Genomic DNA, 20,792 nt, shown 5'->3' with positions numbered 1-20,792 from the left:
CACTTTTCAGGGACATTCCTGTTTTTTGAAAGAGCGCTTATAAGCGCATCAACCTCTGTATTTATCTGGGATCGGCCTCAATTGTGGCGCGGGACATATCATTATGTTTTTTGAGAGACTAATCTTCGGAAATAGTGAGCTGGGATTGCCTCTTTGTGGTTCCGACTTGTTCTGTCTGACATTCATCATTCATTAAAACTCCGAGAAATTCCAAGATATGTGATAACTTTAGGCACCTCGCACACTAAAAAAGACGGATGCGCTTCCCATTGTTACTTTAATTCTCACTGTGAAGTAATTGGCACGCTTCCATGAAACAAGCCTTAGTCATCACTGCACACTTCCTTTTACCTATGATGCCACGCCCACTGTTGGCACTTCAGTACTTTGACTGCACGAGCTCCTTGTTTACTTGGGAACCGGGCGGAACAGGCAGCCCGCTCTAACTCTAGTCTGGCTACCGAACCCATTTTTACCAGGAAACTAATTGGATTCCTCTTCATAAATCCGTCTTTGTTTATAGAAAGACCGCGGCAGAACAAAATGAACTCGATAAGTTTGACAGTCGTTTTGATCCTCCTTCTCAAAGACTTCTTAATAGGTGAGTGGTTTTGCGGGTTATTAAAGGCTGTTTGTGCTGTCTTGTGTTGTGTTATCAGAGTTCGCGACATTTCTTCCTCTCATTGGCAAACATGACTAGTTTGGCCTTCCTTGCTTTTATCTTGTGTATGCTGTTTTAACCCAGCCCTCTGCTGACTGCATGACTACCTTTGCATGCTGTGTCAACTTTATTTCCAATCCATGCCATTTTAGTCCTTTTGATGATTGTACATTGCTCTTAAATCTATTTCGGGTGGGGATTTTTGTGTATAAGACAATACATATTTGAAGTTAGATATTGAGTTAAGACAGGATGTTTCTTGCCTGGTCTGTGCACATCCAATGTAGTGTATTGTCGAGAATCCTCTTTTTTTCAGTATGTGATAGTATTTTAGGGCATTGGTGAATGGAAATGCGAACATTAACATTTCTATCAATTCCCAATTGTGAATGGCTTACATTGTCGGGTAGCATCACTGTTTTAATGTAAGGTGTTTTTCGTCAATTAGAAGTCCTGCTATTTATGTTTCTATTGATGAAGATTCTTGTGCTTAGAAATAGAGAGCCCACATTGCCCCCTCGCCTGTCCCCCTAGTCCCAGTACAAACACATGAGGTGCCCCTACTACCGAGACAGCTCCTTCCTCAAGCTTTACATGTGAAGAAAATAGTTCTCTTCATTTTCTAAACCTCACCCCCCAGTATAAACCCCTCCTACCTCCCTGAGGCTTCCTTCTGGTTTCGCAGTCATTTCAAAGACTTATTTTGCATTTCATATATAAATGATTCTTTACTTACACCCTGGTACCTTACTGCAGCAGTTTGGAATGGCGTTCTCGACTTGTAGCAAGCCACCTGGACCCTAATGCAGTGGCTCAGTGCCCCGGATGTGCACTTTGTAGATCCTCTGGCCAAGAGTGGCCAGAGGCTATTTAATATAAAGGTCGGAGACCGCACTGGGGATTCCGCCTGTACTGTTTCCTAGTGTGTGCGTGTCTATGTGCATTGGTGTCCACTAGCAAAGCAACTATTGCCAGGGTAGCCGTGCAAGGTGAAGGGTCCCTGCAACAGTGGCGACAAGGGCTGTGCCTGCGTGCCTTTGCCACACCAAGTAAGGACATTCCGATGCCACTCAGCTGTAGTAAGCCTCACCCGTGCGATGGTGCATCCGTGGCCCCACCCCCATATGCAGCCACTGCACCCAACAGCTTCCGCTGTTCCTCTGGCACTGCTGATGAGGTCACTGCTGATCAGAGGAACAAACTCTGTACGTCTCATGATACCGATACTGATGACACCATCCCCAGTCATGGCCAAAAAGGCCTCCTGCCCGTGCCATGCCGGCCAGGTGTCATTGGGCCCCACCCTCCTTGCTTTGAGCTAAGAGCACACCAATTTCACGGTGAACAGATCACCGCCTTATTCCCATAGGCAGAAGGATTGTGTTTCCGCAACTGAAGAACGATCACGGCACGCCAGCCGAAAAGTCCACAGCCAGCACCCTGCCACCACCTAAAAGACGAAAGGGTATATAGTGGACATCAACAGTTTGCAAGAGGAGACAGCAGAGCAGCTGCCTGGCAGAAATGAAGTACAGAATTGTTTTTGTAAAGGGAGCACTACAACCTGCAAAGTGAGTGAGTACTTCCAAGTCTGGTTTATACCCCAGCAGGTGGGGAGTCAAATGCCGTGCATCCACAAGGACAGCATCCGCAGCAGCATGCACTAGTGGATGTTTTAAACACCATTCAGTGAGCTAGTCCACCCAGCTACAGCCTCACTCACAGGAAAACATGGCTAGGAAGGCTAGACAACTATTTCATTGCCACCTAGATAACGATGGAGCTGTTAAACGCTCACTGCTACTCCATTCCGCTGCAGGTGAAGAAATATATAAGTTATTCGAGCACCTTCCCAAAACCGGTGCATCAAATGACTATGATGCAGCAGTTTGAGCCCTCAACATGCCTTTTGATCCACAATTAAACCCGTACGTCGAGCGCTTCAAACTCCACCAAGCCTCCCAATGAGAAGGAAAGTCCATCAACACCTTCAATGCACGCCTATGCGTGGACAGAAGTTATATAATAAAAGAATCAGAGAGAGCCCGAGTCTTCCTCCTGTACGCTTATCTAGTGTGTGTATTTGCATTGGTGTCCACTAGCACAGCAACTATTTCCAGGGTAGCCGTTCAATGTGAAGGCTCCCTGCAACACCACTCATGTGCTGATCTGCTGAGGCAGGGATTGTCTACAGTGCTGCTTTCTGAAATTTTACATAAAAAGAACGGGAATTGAGACAAGACAAAATTGCACCTATCTCTAGTGTATTTGTTATCCGAGAAAGTAAGGTGCTAAGGACCGGAGTTTCATAACTCCTAAGACACAAAATGCATCAATTTATCACAAGCAATATACAATGGTCCAGCACTCTTAATGTTAGATAATATTCTTTAAGTATAACACATTTCCTCAAAGTAATGGCAATTCAGAAGTGTTGTTTCCATCAAGTTCTTTATTCATAACTTCTTTTTTTCAACACGATTAAAGACCGTAGCCAACGCGTTTCATCCTCTCGGACTTCTTCAGGGTAAAAGGCACATTTACTTGCGGTCTGTACTGTAATTCAAAGAGTGCTTTATCCCTTTCTGGATTCAATAAAATCTGATTATATCTTAAGTTAAAGTGCACTGTTGCAATCCTAATTATATATTGGATTGTTTCATTCTCATGGTAGATGGTCAGTCAATCTCAGCCATCCTCCGTGTTTCTTTTCCGAAAAGTGCCTTCGGTGAACGTTTAAATGTGGGGACGCTAAGTGAGCAAGTACATAGATTAAACCAATGACATGCACAGGGGTGCTTTCAAAGTGAGAGAAGAGATCTGTTCAATTTTGTAATAGCATGTATAAATGCTCCATTGCTCTAGCTTGGGCTGGGTGACACAATGAAGCACTGGAAGTGTGCAAAGTGGCATAACACTGAGTCGGGATCAGATGTGGAGGAAGTAATCTCATGTTAAAATCAGACTTGTAAATGCTGATAAAAGTGCTGTGAATTTTGCCTTAAAAGATTCAGAGGAGGATCTTAAAGGGAAAAATATTTCAAGCCAACAGCTCCTAATCCTTCTAGAGCATTTCATGGAAATGCTTAAGGTCCAATGTCAACCTTAACAAGAAGAGGAAGAATATTATTTGCAATATATCTCTGCGAGAGTTGATGGTGTGTTTCTTCATAATGTGATAAAGAATAGTATCACAAAAAAATAAAAGGAAATTGACAAGTTATAGAATTTTCCCAGCCTGGGTACTCGCCAATAACCATCATATAAGAAAGAAAGGTTTCCTCAGTTGCTTTTAGGTCCAAGAGGAGGGAAAAAAGGAGCAATTACAAAAGGTTGTAGCCTCTTATCCGACCTATCACTTTTTTCTCACCGGTAAGTACTCACAAACAATCTTTTTTTATATGTACATTAACAATTCCCCATAAGCAAAAACAACTCATCGTCTGTTAGATTTTTCATTTTTCATTTTTTTTATTTATCAAAATTATTAATTATTTATGTATTCATGTCATATTTGTCTTTTCTCTATTTTCTCTTTTTGTGCTCAAATAGTTCTAAAACATTTATATACATACAACTATTAGTGTGAACAATGTAAGCAATATTGTCAAATCACAATTATTTGATAAATGAGAGACCCCCATACAACACCATTAGTTCTGCATTCTCACCTCGCATACTATACATACATTCTAACAGACATACCACACAAAAAATGAACAATAAAATACACATCTGGAAAGATCATATAGGGTACATATATTTAGTGACTTCCCAAAGTCAACTATAACAATTGCAACATCTATTTGTATATCCTCCTTAGTTTTTTCAATTGATCCTTGGAAGGAATTCCCAGATGTGTAGTAGTTGGTCTACGTACGTTTCGGTGAAATACAATTTAGTATCACCTTCTTCAGGACCAATAAAAGAACAATTCTTTGATTCTGTATAGAGGGGGTTCTCTGTAAATACAAGTGTAATTCATATGAGATATGGGGAATTGATATACATAAGAGTCACTTTGCAAAAATGTTTCTTTGTTTTAATTTCTTTTTTATTTATCATGGCTTAGTCCTGCAAGGATCTTAAAGGGAAAAATATTTTGGGCCAACAGCTCCTATTCCTTCTAGAGCATTTCATGGAAATGCTTAAGGTCCAATGTCAGCCTTAACAAGAAGAGGAATAATTTTATTTGCAATATATCTCTGCGAGAGTTGATGGTGTGTTTCTTCATAATGTGATAAAGAATAGTATCACAAATAAATAAAAGGAAATTGACAAGTTGTAGCATCTTCCCAGCCTGGGTACTCGCCAATAACCATGCCACACACAGAACTTCATCTTTCTCGTCTTTATTCTGCTGTGTATAACTGCAAACTCAATATTCTAAAACAAGCTTTAATGGCATTGCGCTCTGACACCTACATCACAGACCCTTTAGTCCGTTCTAAAATCGCAAGATGCTACATCTCCCCTCTGTTAGATAAAAAATAAAAAAAGGTACAGATCACCAAATATATATAAATACAATCACATTTCCTCAATCAACCTGGTTGGCACATTAATTATTCGGCCTGATCTGGTTACTAGAAACTGTCATCTTCACTGTCAGAGAACTTCAAAGACGGTGAGGAAGTAACAGCAGCCGATGGTGACTCAAGTTCAGTCTTTCTTTCATCATCTTGATCAGAAGACCGAGGAATCAAATGCTAAAAGTGAGAAGAGTCTCTGGTAACAGACTTCCCAGGACGATGGGCAGTCACCATATATCCCTTGGTGGAAACAATGTGGAGAGAGGTGCAGTATCATATGGAGCATCAGATTTTCTCCTTTGCAGTGGCAGGCAATCTCTAGACCCTGTCTTAAATTCAATGTTCTTTGCATGTCGCCTCTTGTCAGCATAGACTTTAATTTTTTCTTTATTTACCAAGTCCTGCATTTGAGTTGTATTATTGCCTCCTTCTCTTTTGTTGGTCCATTGAGGTAACTTGGTTGCCATTGCTATTCCGAATATCAGTCGCAGGACTTGTTCCCGTTGTAAAGTGAGATGTTGAACAATAGGCTTGTAGGGTGGAATTGAAAACAGTTTGCAAATTGATCCTCTCAAGAGTTCCATGCTGTACTGCTTTCTTTAGCATACTCATAAAACACTCAATAAGACCATTGACCTGTGGCCACATAGGTCTACTCTTCTGGTGCTTTACATTCAGATGCTCCAGAAAATCATTGAATTCTCTAGTGTTGAACGGCAGGCCATTTTAAGACTTCAAAATGTCTGGAACATCCAATGTTACAAAAATGCTGTCTGGTCTCTCAATGACTCACTCATGAGTTGTAGAAAGGCAATTACATGGATGACAGGCTTTGAGTTCCTTTTCAACCCTCTCATCTTAATATGGAAACCAGACTCGATCTCGGAGAGCCGTTTTGGTGGCAACAATACCACAATGTCTTACCTAAGGCTCTTTGATTATCTTCTGTCTTGAACTTCCTGGAATTAAGATTCTAAATCTTTGCAGTACAACTCCTTCCTGAGTTATAGACAGTTCATCTCAAACGTTTTTGTACTCTTGGTATTCATCATCACTGATAAGAGGTCAATCATCATAGTTCCACGACTGATGTGCAATTATATCTTTTAAGTTCGGCATGCCACTATCATGGATCGTGGCAGTGATGATCTGGGTTAAGGATGTGGCAACTGGCATATTTGACTTTACAATTAAATTAATGTAGTCTGTGTCCATCTTGGATGGAGTACCTAACCTTATACTTTCTTTCTCGGGTTGAGAGCAAGCACGTTCTGTTTGGACAAATGTCTACTGACATATGCCACAATATACCTTTGAGTATGTGGGTGTCCGCTGTGCTAGGATAATGCCTAACCCAAAAGGGCTAGCATCAACAACAAATTGAGTGCCTGAAGCTTTAGATTGCAATTGGCCATTTTAGTAGCAGTTTCAATGGCTTGTTTGATTTTTTATAAACTTCTCTCACATTCCTGTGACCACTTGAATGAAACATTGTTCTTTGTTAATTGTTATAGAGGAGCACTTATGTTTGCAAAGTCTCTGCCTAAAACTCAACGCTGAAAAGACGGAAGTCCCGTACTCAGTACCACCCAATCAGCATGGGACAACACCTGGTGGGCGACCACCCTCGGAAGCCCACCAACCCCCTCGGACCACGCCAGAAACCTCGGAATCATACACGACTCATCTTTCACCATGGATTGACAGATCAACGCAGTCACCCCCAGGTGCTTCGACAACCTCTGCATCCTCCACTAGACTTTCAAATGGATCCCCCCCTGAGTCAAGGAAAACCGTCACCCATGCACTCATCACAAGCAGAAAAGACTATGGAAACGCACTCTACGCCGGCATCAACAAGTCCCTACTCCGAGAACTCCAGACGATACTGAACACCGCCGCCAGACTGGTCCTCGGCATCCTCTGGCACGAATACATCAGCCACCCCCTCCGAAGCCTCCACTGGCTCCCCGTGGATAAAAATGGTCACCTTCAAAATCCTCACCCACACCTAAAAATGCCTACGCAACACCGGACCCAAATACCTTAACGGCAGAGGTAACTTCCACATACCCAAGAGAAACCTCTGATCCTCCAAACTTGCTCTAGTCGAATCCCCGTGCATCCACAGAGCCAGGGCAAGTGGAAGATCCTTCTCCCACATCGCGGCCAAAACCTGGAACGAGCTCCTGGCAAACATCAGAGGCGCCCCCTCCTTGATCACCTTCAGGAAGACCCTCAAGACCTTGCTTTTTGGCTAACAGATCTGCGGACGCCCCCCCACGGGTGAATAGCGCGTTTACAATTCACTGATTGATTGATTGATTGATCATATGTATCTTGAACAGTAACTGGCCATGCCAATAAATTAATGTATCATAGAAACATCTTGTGGGAAATCAGCATTAGGCAGTGCTTGGACTTTAGCAGGATTGGGGGTACTACCTCCATCAGGAAAGATATGGCCAAAGAAAATGTAGTCTTGTAGAGCTCACACTTGTCTGCATTCGAAGTCAGGCCTGCATCAGACAGTAAGTGGCATACTTGACTTGAGTGAGAGATGTATCATGCTCCTTTTGTGTAGGACTGAAAATCAATATGTCATTGCTATAGTTGAATGCATTCACAATCTGAAGTATGACACATTGAATGACATATTGGAAAAGTTCCGCAGCCGATGACACACCAGAACTGAGTCTTTTATATCGAAACAGATGTATGTGTGTAGAAAAGGTTGTAATATATCTGCAATCTTCTTGAAGTTCTAACTGATGACAACCTTTATTTAAATAAAGGTGAGGGAAAACCTTAGCACAATTTAGTTGCATTATCATGTCAGCAATAAGTGGACCTGGATGTCGTTCTCCTTCAATTGACTTGTTTTCTTGGCTTATATCAACTCATATGCGTACAACTCCTTCAGTGTTTGTTTTGGGAATTACCACTACGGGAGAAAGCCATGGCATTGGACCCGTTGAAAACTCATTAATGTCATGTTTAAGCAATGATTCAAGTTCTTTTTCAACTGCTTCTTGTGAAAGAAAAGCAACGTGTCTATGTCTCTGAGCAACAGGATTGCCATTAATGTGTAACTTTACTTTCAGAGACATTAGCTTTCACAAACCATGAAACAATGAAACAAATTGACTCACTATTTCATGATGAGCATTCAGGTTATAATTCACAGAAATGAGTCCCATATCAACAGTGGTACTGTAACTGAGCAGATAGGCATTTGCTGGTGTACCTTGGAGCACATAGGTGGGTGCTTGCACCTTTGTTTTCTTGTGCTTCAATGTTGCTATAAATGAACCTTGACATTTTATAGGCATTGATGCATCCCAAGTATGCACTTTGGTCTTCGAAGGTGTAAGTTCAGGGTAATGGAGATAATTCATGATATTTCTCTTTAGGCATTATATTTATTCAAGCGCTACTGTCGATGATGAAAGATATCGAGCAGCCATTTTAGTCTGTGTCATTTTCGGACTGTGTTTGTATTACTTTGGTTCTTTGGCAAGCCGACTTTTCTTTGACTGACATTTTTCCTCGCATGAGGCCAGTCCGACATGCGATATTTTCTCTGAAGTAAACATTGACATGGCGCACCGTATTCCCCACTTTTCCTGGACACCAAGGTAGACAAACTGTGAAACTGTGAACTATGAAATAGATTACGATCAACTTCGTTCAGTGTCAATTTGCCTCAATTAATGTCGCCGCTTGACTTTGTGAGGAAGCATCGAGCCTTGACTCTGGAATGTTTTAGCGGCCATTTTGTCTTTGCGTCCGTGATGCACTTGCTTTTTCCTTTGCAAACCGTCCCAAAATGGTTGTCTTTCCCACAGCCTTTACATATCTGTCCATTGGCAGGACATTTACCTTCATGTGGAAACAAAAATCCACATCTAAAAGAAAACTGATTTTTACCTGTAGACTACAATTTATGTCCTTCAGTCTTTTGTTTTGGCTTACTTTTTATGATCATTACTGAATCACTTTGTGCAACTCCGGCCTCCATTTCAGTGGCTTGTCTTTCAGCACACTCTTTGGCTCTGGCAGCCATCAACACTCGCCCCATACTAAAGGTTTCTCTCAGCATTCATTTTCTGAATGAATCTGACAAGCATCCATCAATAACTCTAAATTGCATAGCTTCCTTAGCATTAAATTAAGTGAACTTGGTGTTTAATGAGCATATCAAGTCTCTCAACAAATTCATCTGTGGTTTCACCAACCTTTTGGCGCTCTTGACTGAAAATTTATCTTTAGTAATCAACATTTAGTACTGGATTGAACTTTAGATTCAGCATTTCTTTAATCTGATATTATGTAGTTTCTACATCAGTCTGCAGTATTTTCTTCATGGCTTCTTTCACACCATCACCAGCAAGATTTTTTAGATACCTAATAATCTTTTTATTAGTCTCTTCAAGTCCATCAATGAAATGATCAAAATGTCTCTATCCACGCAGACCATCGGTCGCCAATTATTTAGCTTTTTGGCAGTATCGGAAGGTGAGGGCAGTTTCAGGAACGCAGCAGTATTGTAGACCAGTGTGGAACTTAATGACACTGTAGGTGGATCCTTGTGACTTGCCTTAAGGAACTCATCTGTGAGACCTTGTGATGTGCTGGCCTCATCCTCATCTTTAATGGTTGCTGGAAACGTGGCTTTCTTCACAGCGATCTAAAAACTTTCACTATTCCAAAAGTTGCTCTTGGCTCCTTTTTTTCCGAAAACCTGTGAGGTTGTCCTGAACCTCAATCAGCACCTTTGTGAGTGAGACACTTCAGGTATGGATGGCTCCATAAGCACAACACTTCTCCTTGAGCCACCTTTACAGAGTGCAGTAGTATTAGGACTCTCTTCAGGACATTCAGTAAGTCATTCTTCTTGTTGTCTAAATGTCAATTTGCTTTTTGTAACACCTGGTTCATCTCCACCTTTCAGCATTTCTTTACTCAGTGTTATTTTGTAAGTTATGATTATCAGAGGCTGTACTTCATAAACCAGGTAGAATTTGCATTCAGCGTTAACACTCCGTATAATGTGCAGCTTTATCTTGCCTCGCAGCGTAGTACCTTTATGTATGACTTGACGATCAGGTTCTTGACCATCAATGTCTACATTCTTTGAAATGCTTCTGTTGTCTTCATATGCTTTACAGCAATTGGTGTTGCTCTTTGACTCCACGTGCATGATACAGCGACTGCGATCTTTGACAGTGACACACTTGGCACGCACAAGCAGTTTGCTTGGACCACGAAAAACCCTCTGGGAGAGCACATTCATTCTTCAGGTTCCTTATCCCCTATCTCGTCGCCATTTGTAGTGTCTTCCCAGCCTGGGTACCTATCAATAAACACACCACACATGGAGCTTATTATTACACGTCTTTATTCTGCTGCGTGTAACTGCAAACTCAACATTTAAAAACTAGCTTTTATGGCACTGTGCTCTAACACCTATGTCACAACTCTACAGGTTCCGTTAAAACCCCAAAAGGGCTCTATTCTAAAATATTGCAAGACACTACACAAGTCTTAGGGGCTTATTTACAAGAACTTAACGCTGCCGTATCGTCAATTTTTTGACGTTACAGCAGCATTTTTATCACCTAATTTGCAAGTTGCCTCAACTGCAGTTAGCGGCACTTTTCTAGCGTAAACTGGAATTTTCAAGATCACCATTTCTGTTAGTGGGACTTAACGAAAATGAGATGCAAGGTAAGCATTCCCATGAAAAAACTGCTGCTAACTGCTGATGCCACTTCGCGATATATAAAGTGAAGTTCCCGTACGTCGAAAACCTAGCTGGTCTTAAAATTGGTGCAAACACTTGGGTCCACATATAAGATGTTTGGGTGCTGGATAGCGCTGTAAGGAATATTGCTGCACTGCCCTGCCCTGCACCAGAACAAAAGGTCAGAAATGCCTCCTATCAATAAGATAGGGCGCATTCCTGGGCTTCACTCATGAAAAGTGTTGCACTGCTGTGACAAAACAGTGTTGCAACACTTTTCAAGTACGTCGAGAAAATGACACACCAGTGGCGTTAAACTGTTGGATAGGGCTAAGGAATTAGCCCCCCCTGTTTTATTCCCCTACGATGGCGCACAACGGTTGCCATGCGCCAACGAGGCACCCTTGCCACATGGTGCAAGGGTGACGGTGTTGCGGAGTTGATTGATGTTGTGGCTCCATCTATTCTCAAGTCGTCTGCAGGTGCGTCTGGACTAGTGGAGGGCGGGAGTAAATCAGTTGGGCTTCTTGGAGAGTTGTTTGCTTGTTTTTTTCTTGAGGGGTGCCAGCGCAGTTAGAGATCCATTGGTGGAGGTTGTGTGCTGTGGTGTTGGTGTCTGTAAGCGTTGGCAGAGTAGTGGTGTTGAGGGAGTTGACGAGAAGTTCTTTTGTGGCCTTGATACAGCTACGACGGGGAGGGGGCCATGATGGCGGTGGTGTACCATGGGCGTGGTGAACGCGTGATGTATACAATGATGGTTGGTCCAGGAAAGTTTGGTGGTGAGGTTGTAGTTGAATGTTACCACTGGTGGAGAAGCGTGTGTCTGGCTATGTGGGTTGGTGTGGTGACTATCTGCTTGAGTCCGATGTTGGCAAGGTTCTCCAAGAGGGTGGTGGTATTCTGGTCACTGGGGTTGTCCAGGTGGAAGTTGAGGTCTCCGAGTAGGATGTAGTCGGTGGATGGGAGAGCCTGGGGTGTGATGAGGTCTCCAATGGCATCTGTAAATGGGAGGATCATTAGCCTGGGGACCTGTAGACAGCGGGGCCTGCTGAGGGTGGTGTTGAGCTTGGTCCAGATCTGGAAGTGGAGGTGTTCGATGGTTGCCGTTGGGTCATTATAGTGCGTGGTCAGTCGGAGTGTGCTTTTGTATACAATGGCAATGCCTCCTCCTGGGCTGTTGGGGTGGTCCTTGTGGCTGATGTTGTAGCCGTCGGAGATGGCGATGGCGATGTCCGGTCCGGAGCAGAGGTTGGTCCAGGTTTACAAGAAGAAGGCAATATCTGAAGAGTTGGCGTCGAGGAGGTCCCAGATTTTTCTGCCATGTTTGTGGAGGGACCACACATTGAGGAGGATGCAGTTAAGATGGTCAGGTGTGCTGTTGGTTGGCTGGCCGGCAAGAGGCACAGTTGTGTTGATGTGGCAGAAGGTGTGTTCTCAGTTTCGGCAAGCAAAGGGTGCAAGGGTATTCTTCAGTGATGCTAGATGGCAGGCAGAGTGGCATCCAGGGTTGTGGGTGAGGAGGGTGCCACCATCATAGTGGTGGAGTGCCCAGGAGGCAGGGTTCCTTGCACTGAACGCTGTCCATGAGCGGACAGCGCAGATGGGCTTTCCTTTGTGTCACATTTGGGGCCCCAGTGGCATACCCACTGGGCATGGTCGCACAGCAGCCACCATTAAGTAGTACTGAGGAGGGCAGGACAGCTGGAAGGTGAGAAACACAGGAAAGGACACTGGAGGGGCGGGGCTGCGGGGAATTGCAGTGTCAATGAGGGAAAGGACAGGGAAAAAGGAACTCTACAAAAGCACAGGAAAGATAAAGTCAAACAAAGCAAAGAACAAAATACAGAGCCAAAGGTAGAAAGCAACAGAGAAGAGCAGAAAGAGGGACAGAAACAGCAGAAAAGAGGAACAGGAGGGAAGCCAAGCAGCAGAGCAGTGACACTCTACCACTGGACCACCAACGATGAGGTGCAGGCTGGAGCCTGTGGGGGAGGAGGACCTTGAACACCTGACCTCCGGGTCAGTGGAACCAGCAGCAGCAGATGGGGACAGCAACAGCAGCAGCTACCAGATAGGGCTGCACTGTGGGAAGAGGAAGTCCACCAAGGGTTAGTCGCCCATACACCCAAGAGGTTGCAGCACTCCCACCAAAGAAGTTTGGCGCAGGACAGGGGCCACACCCTTCACAGCATCTGGGCAGCGCCACATCCTCCGGCCTATGGTGCAGAGAGGCATGGCCCACCATTGGCAATCTCCACCGTGCACCCTGTTGTAGTGGTGGCACCTGTTATGCGATGCAGACCTCCCTACTTTGGTGCTCCAAAGGGTGCGAGGCAGTCTTCTCACGCAGGTCAGCAACATGTCTCCATGAGACCTGCCAGACTTCACCACCAGGTAAGGGCGATCGCCGATGCCTCAATATCTACTGCCATGGCCCAAAGTCTTGGTCCCGACGCTACCCGCCTCCACAGTCAGGCCGCAACAACTCCACAGCACCTCTACCTCACTTTCCGGGTATCAGACGCAGGCCGGGACTGTCCAAGCTTCCAGGCTTCGGCAGCCATGGTATCGCAAGGGAAGCGCTATGAAAAGTGATGCATCACAGTCAGGGAAGGTAGTCGAGTGGTGGTGGGGATGGGGAAGGAATCACATGTGTTGGTTTCACTTTCCCAAGTTCCACTGCTCTCCATGAGAGCAAAAGCAGTAGGAAGAAGCGGCTGCCGGCAGCCACAACCAGACGTGCTACAGGTACTGATTTGTATGAAGTGCTGTCTGCTCTCCCCATTAACTTTAATATAGATAGCGGGTCTGGGGGGTTTGCTTCCGGAGAAAGGACATGGTTTCCATGGTCCTGAGATGGGGATAAAATCCTGCTGTATCATCTCTGCTTAGCCAGATATCTCCTTGGCCAAGTCTGCGCTTTCTTTTGCCAGAGTCAAAACAGTCTTGTGTACAGAGGAAAGTTGAACAGTCTGCCTGTGCCATGGAATTTGGACTTGAAAACAATTGGATCTTGGAGGAAAAAAAAATTATTGCGCACTGCAGCATCTTTCTTGAGCTCAACTCCTGTCAAAAAATAGGTGTTGCTCTCCTAGAAAAGAAAACACAACTTGTAAAATCCATTTCCGCTGTGCTTGCTGTGCAGATCACATTTTTATAAATTAACTACGGCTGTGGAGGTCAAAATATGTTTTGGGTTGTGATTCTATGTTTTGGGTTGTGGTTCTATCTCTATTGGTGTTGGGAGGTTGGATAATTGATACAGCACCTCGAAGCAAGTGACTTTGCAGAGCGTGCGCTATTTACACTTCCAAACTTAAACAGCAAGAAACATGAACACAGTTCTGTCTAGTACAATGAATGGTTGTATTTGACATGGTAACGTTGAATTACATGCTTTAGATATCTGAAAGCATCGATTTATATGCTCTTGAACAATGTTTGTTGGGAAGTTGTTTTTTATGGAGAGTGGTGAATGGGGCAGTGGTTTGTTTTCAGTCAGTTTGCATAACTCGAGCTCATGCTCTGGCAAAACTGTGCTGGAATACAGATCCAGTGTCTATGGATGTAACATGCTCAGACTAGCATGGGGCAAAACATTTTTTAAATTATTTCTTTTTTTTTTCTTTACTAAGAATCGTGGGCGTTTAGGATAAAAGCAAATGCCACCTGTGTGTTTCTTCAAACTAAACATACCAAAAATTCTGCACAGAAGAGATGCAAAGCAAACATGCTGTCAGGGAGCCCGGTGGGACATGACTTAATTTCTCAGACGCTTACATGTTGCACAACTGCAAACTGTTTTATTCCAATTAGCAACGGTGCCAAAGGTCTTGTCAGGCAGACGCAGCTAGAACACGCACGTTGTTTTCCTGTATTGGGGTTTGCTTCTATTGGAGCTTTGCCAGACCAAGGCTGTTTGCTTATACCTCCCTTCGATGATTCCTAAGGTGCCCTTTTCAAAATGTATGTTCATTCTGGTTTCATAGACATAATCTACCACAGCTGCGGAGAACTCGATGTCAGGGGCGACTTTTTCTTACAAAAAACAGGGTGCCGTCACTGCTCCTCCAAACACTGCAAAAACCTTTAATTTCAGATGTTGTTTACTTAATATGTGCCAGTAGTAATCTCTGTATGCTTGTTGATCGATTTAAGGCACATGTGGTATGCCGATCAGTTGTCTCCAGAGGGCGGGTTCTGCTTATAGTAAATGTGAAGGAGTTTGGGGGCATATTATCAAGCCAGGCAATAACATTATCGCCGCTTTAGCGGCAGAAATCTGCAGCTAAAACGGCGATAATGGGCTTGATAATATGCTCTATGGAATTCCAATTGAAGCCCATGTTAGGCGTCCTTCACATTTAACATGGACTTCAATTGGAATTCCATAGAGCATATTATCAAGCCCATTACCGCCGTTTTAGCGGCGATAAATTTATCGCCAGGCTTGATAATATGCCCCTTAGTGTAATCCTGTGCACAGAATGGCAGATCAATACTCCGCACGTGCGCGGAACTCAGTGGACTTTGACTGAGGGTTCTTGTAACTCCGCGGAATTCCGTGGAGTCAAACCCCGCACGCTCCGCCCATGCAGTAAGTGAGAAATCCATCCTTTAGAAGAAGTCATTACAATCAACCTAGGGAACTGTCCATTTCGAAGCAGGGCCGCAGGTCGGGCACTGTGCTGTCTGATAAATCCTGGCTACAGTCAAGCGGTGTTCAACTGCTGACAAACCCTTGACTAAGGCTGGAATGGTGGGAGGAAGTTTAAACAAACATCACCATTGGTGGCAAAAACTGATAAATGACAACTGGGTATTTTCCATTGTCCGAGATGGTTACAGAATCACGTGGAAATGTGCATTTGAGTCCAATCTCCAAAGTGATGCAGTTTCCCAGATCAGAACTCAAGAGAAAAGTAATGTTGGAGGGGGTAGAACCATTGTTGAACAAAGGAGCTACTCTTCCAGTTCCTCAATTGCAGAGATGATATGGAATTTATTCTACAATCTATCTTATTAACAACCGAAAAGGGAGGTTCTGACCGATATCTGCCCTAAAGACTCTAAACAAATAGGTCCTGTATATATCATACAAGGTGTTGACATTGCAAAGCTTACTTCTTTTAATGATGAAGGGAGACTTTCTTGTATTCTGGACTTAAAGGAACATCTTTTTTGCACTCCCCTACAGGAGATCGGCCTGTTTGCGACCGCAAAAAAGGCTAATAGCATTTACAAACGCTATTTTGCGAGTCACTGACTAGCAAATTCGCGTTTGCGAATCTCGCTATCAGGAAGGGGCGTCCCTTCCTAATAGCAAGTCTGACTGCCATGTACTAATGTTTTGCAGCCGCATTTGTGGCCGCAAAACACTCACAGTTTACCACCTACTTCAAGTAGGTGGTAAACCACTCGAAAACGGGAAGGGGTCCCCTCCCCTTTGTGAGTGTGCGAGAAAATACTTTTTAAGAGCAGGCAGTTGTCCAAGGGACCACTGCCTGCACTTAAAAAATTAAACTGAAATGTATAATTTTTCTATGCATTCCATTTTCCTGAACAGTTAAAAAAAAAAATAAACTGCTTTATTTAAAAAGCAGTCCCAGACATGGTGGTGTGCTAACCCAGCAGGCCACCATCCTTGGGAGTGCTAGCCATTCCCAATGGGTTCGCAAATTGCGCTTGCCTCATGAATATGGATGAGGCATGCAATTTGCAACCCCATTGGGAATCACTAACAGTGTCTGTGACACTGTTGTACATTGCATTTTGCGAGTCGCAAATTGTGAGTCACAATTTGACGCAATTTGCAAAATGCAAGCGTCGTACATCTGGCCCTTAATGAGATAAATGAAAGATTTTTGCTCATCATCTAACCTGTATGTTTCCTATAGAATGGTGAACAAAGGTAAAAATGTTAGCTGCTAACTTTAGGTTTAAGTCAGTGGGTTCACCAAGGTATTTTACAGGCTTATTTCTCAGTAGGTCAGGAGCTGAAAAAGAGTATTCAAGGGCCCTCTACTACGGTGGTCGGTGCTTTATGGACAGAGGCAAGTAGGGTTTCTCTGCGAGCAGTTTGCAGGGTGGCCACTTGGTCTACCCCAAATGCTTTTTAATTTTATTATAGGTTATATTTGAGTAAGTAATTTTCAGATAATTTAACTAATGAAGTATTGAATATTTCAATGAAGTAATGGCAATAAATCAATATACTTCCATATAAAAAATAATGGCGTGTGGTGCATTGGTATTGCTAGTGTCTGGTTGAAAACAGTTGGGTATATGCTATGCATCAAGACTGGGTTGAGAAATACTGACAAGGAAGTATTGATTACTTACCTGTAATATTCATTACCCTCAAACCACCTTCTCTCCCAGCTAGATGAGGCACCCCCAATACCTTGTTGCTTGCTACTTGCGAGAAGGCTCAAGGATGTAGGAGGGGTTCATACTGGGGGGGTAGACACTAAAGGGGAACTATTTTCCTCATATCTAAAGCTTGTGGAAGGGGCTGGAATGAGCAGCATGACGAGTCTGGGTATTGAAGATTACCGGTAACTAATAGGATAATTTATGATGACATTTCCCTCTCAACCAGCAGCCAAACATATTATGGCCTGTATCTGAAACTAGGAGAACTTGGCAAATAAGTATCATTTACATTTGGATGGACATCTATGGCCCTTAATGAAGGGCTTGAAATATTGTATGCCGAAAAATGGAATCCAGTGGTAATGACACAAAGAGTTGGCACATTTCATACATGTTTAAGTGCATTATTCATGTTTTATTACAGGCTTAGCAATAAGTAGATAATCTTGATAATCTTGGAAATTCAATTTGAAATATTGAGAGAAGTGATATATTAATTGTATAAAAATGATTGCTATAGCCACAAGAATTTAAAATGTTCTTTTTAGCAAAGGAATCAATGGCACTAAAAACTCTATTAACAAAGCCCCGGCTTTGGAAGTCAGAAATTGCATCCATAGAGATTACATGATTGACAATAGCTCGCAGCAGTACTCTAAGAGTTCTAGGAAAGTCACAGATTGCCATAAGTATTCAAATGTCTAAAATGTATGCATGCATGATTTCCATCAGTTTAAACATTTTGTGTTGATAACTGCAGCACAAATCTGCATTTGAATATTTCAGGTTTTATTTGTTTACAATGAAGAAAGTAATTTCCCTACACCCCCATCAAACTTGGGATTGGTCCTTTCTCACTTCCCACCTAGAAATGCGTTTCTTGACTGGAGTAAATTTCCTTGTCTACCCTTGTTTTGGGAGAAAAACGTTTTCTGCATGATTAAAGATGTGTAACCCTGCCCTGAGTGCACTTCTGTACCATTGTTTGGATTCCTAATGCTGATTTTTTGTCATAGGCGAATACGGTTCATGCGTTTGTGCCATGACACAGGCCTGTCTTTCGGATTACAGTCTTGTTGAACTGGATCGGCACCCAAAGCACTACCCTCATAGTGGTGGAAGGCTACAGCCTTCAACAAGAGTTAAGCAGTACAAGCACTGTGGTAGCAGGATACTGTGTAGTGTTCAGAAGTAGGAAATAGGTTCTTTTTACCCTGTGTAATTAGAGTGAGGCCTTCAGGCTCACTCACCTTTTTAAAAATTCAGCTGCTGTGTGCTTAAATCACCCTTGGCCTACATCAGGTAGATGTGAAGTGCTGCGTAGCGCAGTAGTAGTGACTCTGTGCTGGATGTGTGTATGCCCGGGAGGGTGCAGTACAGGGATAGAACAGTCCTGTGTAGTCAATGGGGGAATAGTGAATGTGCTGAGTGTATGCTTGCCTGTGAGCAATTGATGATATGCAGAGGCGCAGCGTCCAGTGATGCAGCAGGTGCAATGCACCGGACATAGAACTGGAAGGGGGCCCAACTACAACAGCTGCTTGAGCACTGAGAGGGAACCTAAACAATCATGCTGAAGCTCAGAAGGTGAACGAGCATTAAACAGGACATTATTTTTTTTTCCAGTCACATTTGCTGTACATTGAAAGATAGAGGTCAAATGTCAGTTCAGTCTAGTCTTCTGACACATTGATGGCTATTCTTTTCAAATGAAGACTGGCATTTACTTTTCTTTCCCTTTCTGCAATTTTTGAGGAGTTTGTAAAGTGAACTATGTGAAAACCTTTCTGGTGTGACAGAGAAGGATGTAGGAAGCAAGATTTTAACAGGGTCAACCTTTTTTCCACCTATTACCAAATATGCGCTATATAGTTTTATCAGCAAAATTGTATGTCTGTCCAAATTGAGTGTTTTTGCCAATAGAAAATGTGCTGCATGTAAATGACAGGGGCTACCACACCATGATTTAGTGATATAATTGTGACAGTGTGGGCCTAACTGCAAAGCCAGCTACATACTACACTTTTACCAACCTCCTGCTGAATGGGCTTTGCTCATTTGCGACACTTTGTCTTTGTATGATGCTTGGATTTTTCAGAATCCCAATGAGTTTGGTGATGTAACATTGACGGCAGCACCACCAGTCTGAGAATTGCTCCAGCACCACTGCTGCAGGAGTCAGACTCTGGGAAGAATAATCTACTGAAGCACGTGCGGGGCACTGTGATGACCTCATTGTGTGCACACTAAATGGCTGAGCAGTATTCATGTTCACTTTTGAAAATGCAGAGTGCACATTCAGCCCTGGTTGCCTGATACCATCAGAGGTCAAAGAAGAAGTTATGACCACGGTTCTAGGTAGCTTCTGAAGACAAGGCTGTCACAGTAATCACTGTGTTCAGCCTTACAGATGGAGGGCAGGCAATGGTGGTTGGTAAATTAACACTGCTTACTTAAGACGTAGTGGTGGAACTGGGAAAATGAATTATCTGGGTGGTGTTTGATTTGTTTTATACTAAAAACAAAATGCACAGGGAATGTTAAACAACATCTTGCATTCTCTAATGAGCAATTTTTCATTATTAAAATCAGAACTAGGAATAGTTATCTTTCTGAGACCGGTGGAAACTGGCCAGAATCTCAAAAAACAAGATGTTGCTCCTCAGAGCAACATACCGAGATAGGGGGAGCTCGAGTAACTGCTATACACAATACTGCAGTAGAGGTGAGCCACCCAATAAATTAACAGTGAGAGCAGAGTTAAGGGTCTTTTTTAGCTGTAAGAGCCCCTCTTAGCTCAAAGGGCCCAGGCACGAGCTGAGACATGGGAACATTTGACATGGAAATCAAGCAACAAATAATATATAAAAATATGATAGTGTATTCAAAATTAAAAAATGTATATGTCTTTGACAAGCATTTCACCTTAGTACATCAGTTTATATGTAATGACAAAGAAAGGTAGTAGTGTTCCCAAATTGAGAGAGAACCGCACATCAAAAACAAAGAACAAAGGTCATACAAATCCAATCGAATGGCGTATCAAAAATACAATTGCTATGAGTATAGCAGGGGGCTGAGACAGCTGTAGGCACTCACTATGCAGAAGTGCCAATAGCAAGTTGACGAATCAACCTGCCAATATAGTTGCCAACAGAAAGCCAGCTATTTACGCACTCCCATGCTCAGTAAACAATGTCCTAAAATAAGGACCAATGTTGGATGCTAAAAAAGTACGAAATATACAGAAGACCTAAAGGAAAGTAATGTATTTCACAGTTCCACCGGATAGGATGAAAGGTCGTCAAAGCTTCAATATCATATTTTCTTTTTATTGGTTTTCAAGCCCATATCCATTTTCCAAAACAGCCAACACGTGTCATGGGATCAATGTATGATTCATCTAAGGTTTTCTGGTCTCACATTGTGTAATTCAGCCACTAGATTGATATCCTGTTCTCACTCCTGTTTGACATCA

General features: G+C 43.1%; 1 protein-coding gene across 2 annotated transcripts in view; it reads left to right on the top strand.

Annotated features, from left to right (window-relative positions):
* The first annotated feature begins 416 nt into the window (after window positions 1-416).
* The window catches only part of LOC146805373 (interleukin-18 receptor 1-like), a 682,858-nt gene continuing 662,482 nt past the window's right edge, over window positions 417-20,792 (top strand). For both annotated transcript variants that reach the window (XM_085622595.1, XM_085622594.1), the window contains exon 1: window positions 417-601. In XM_085622595.1, the coding sequence (XP_085478721.1) occupies window positions 544-601 (58 nt within the window). In that variant the 5' untranslated portion in view covers window positions 417-543. The remainder of the gene's footprint in view (window positions 602-20,792) is intronic.

Source organism: Triturus cristatus, chromosome 8 (assembly GCF_964204655.1).
Source record: "Triturus cristatus chromosome 8, aTriCri1.1, whole genome shotgun sequence".
In the NCBI taxonomy this organism is placed as follows: domain Eukaryota; kingdom Metazoa; phylum Chordata; class Amphibia; order Caudata; family Salamandridae; genus Triturus; species Triturus cristatus.
Note: the sequence above shows the minus strand (reverse complement) of the source record. Positions and strands in the feature narration are given on the sequence as shown.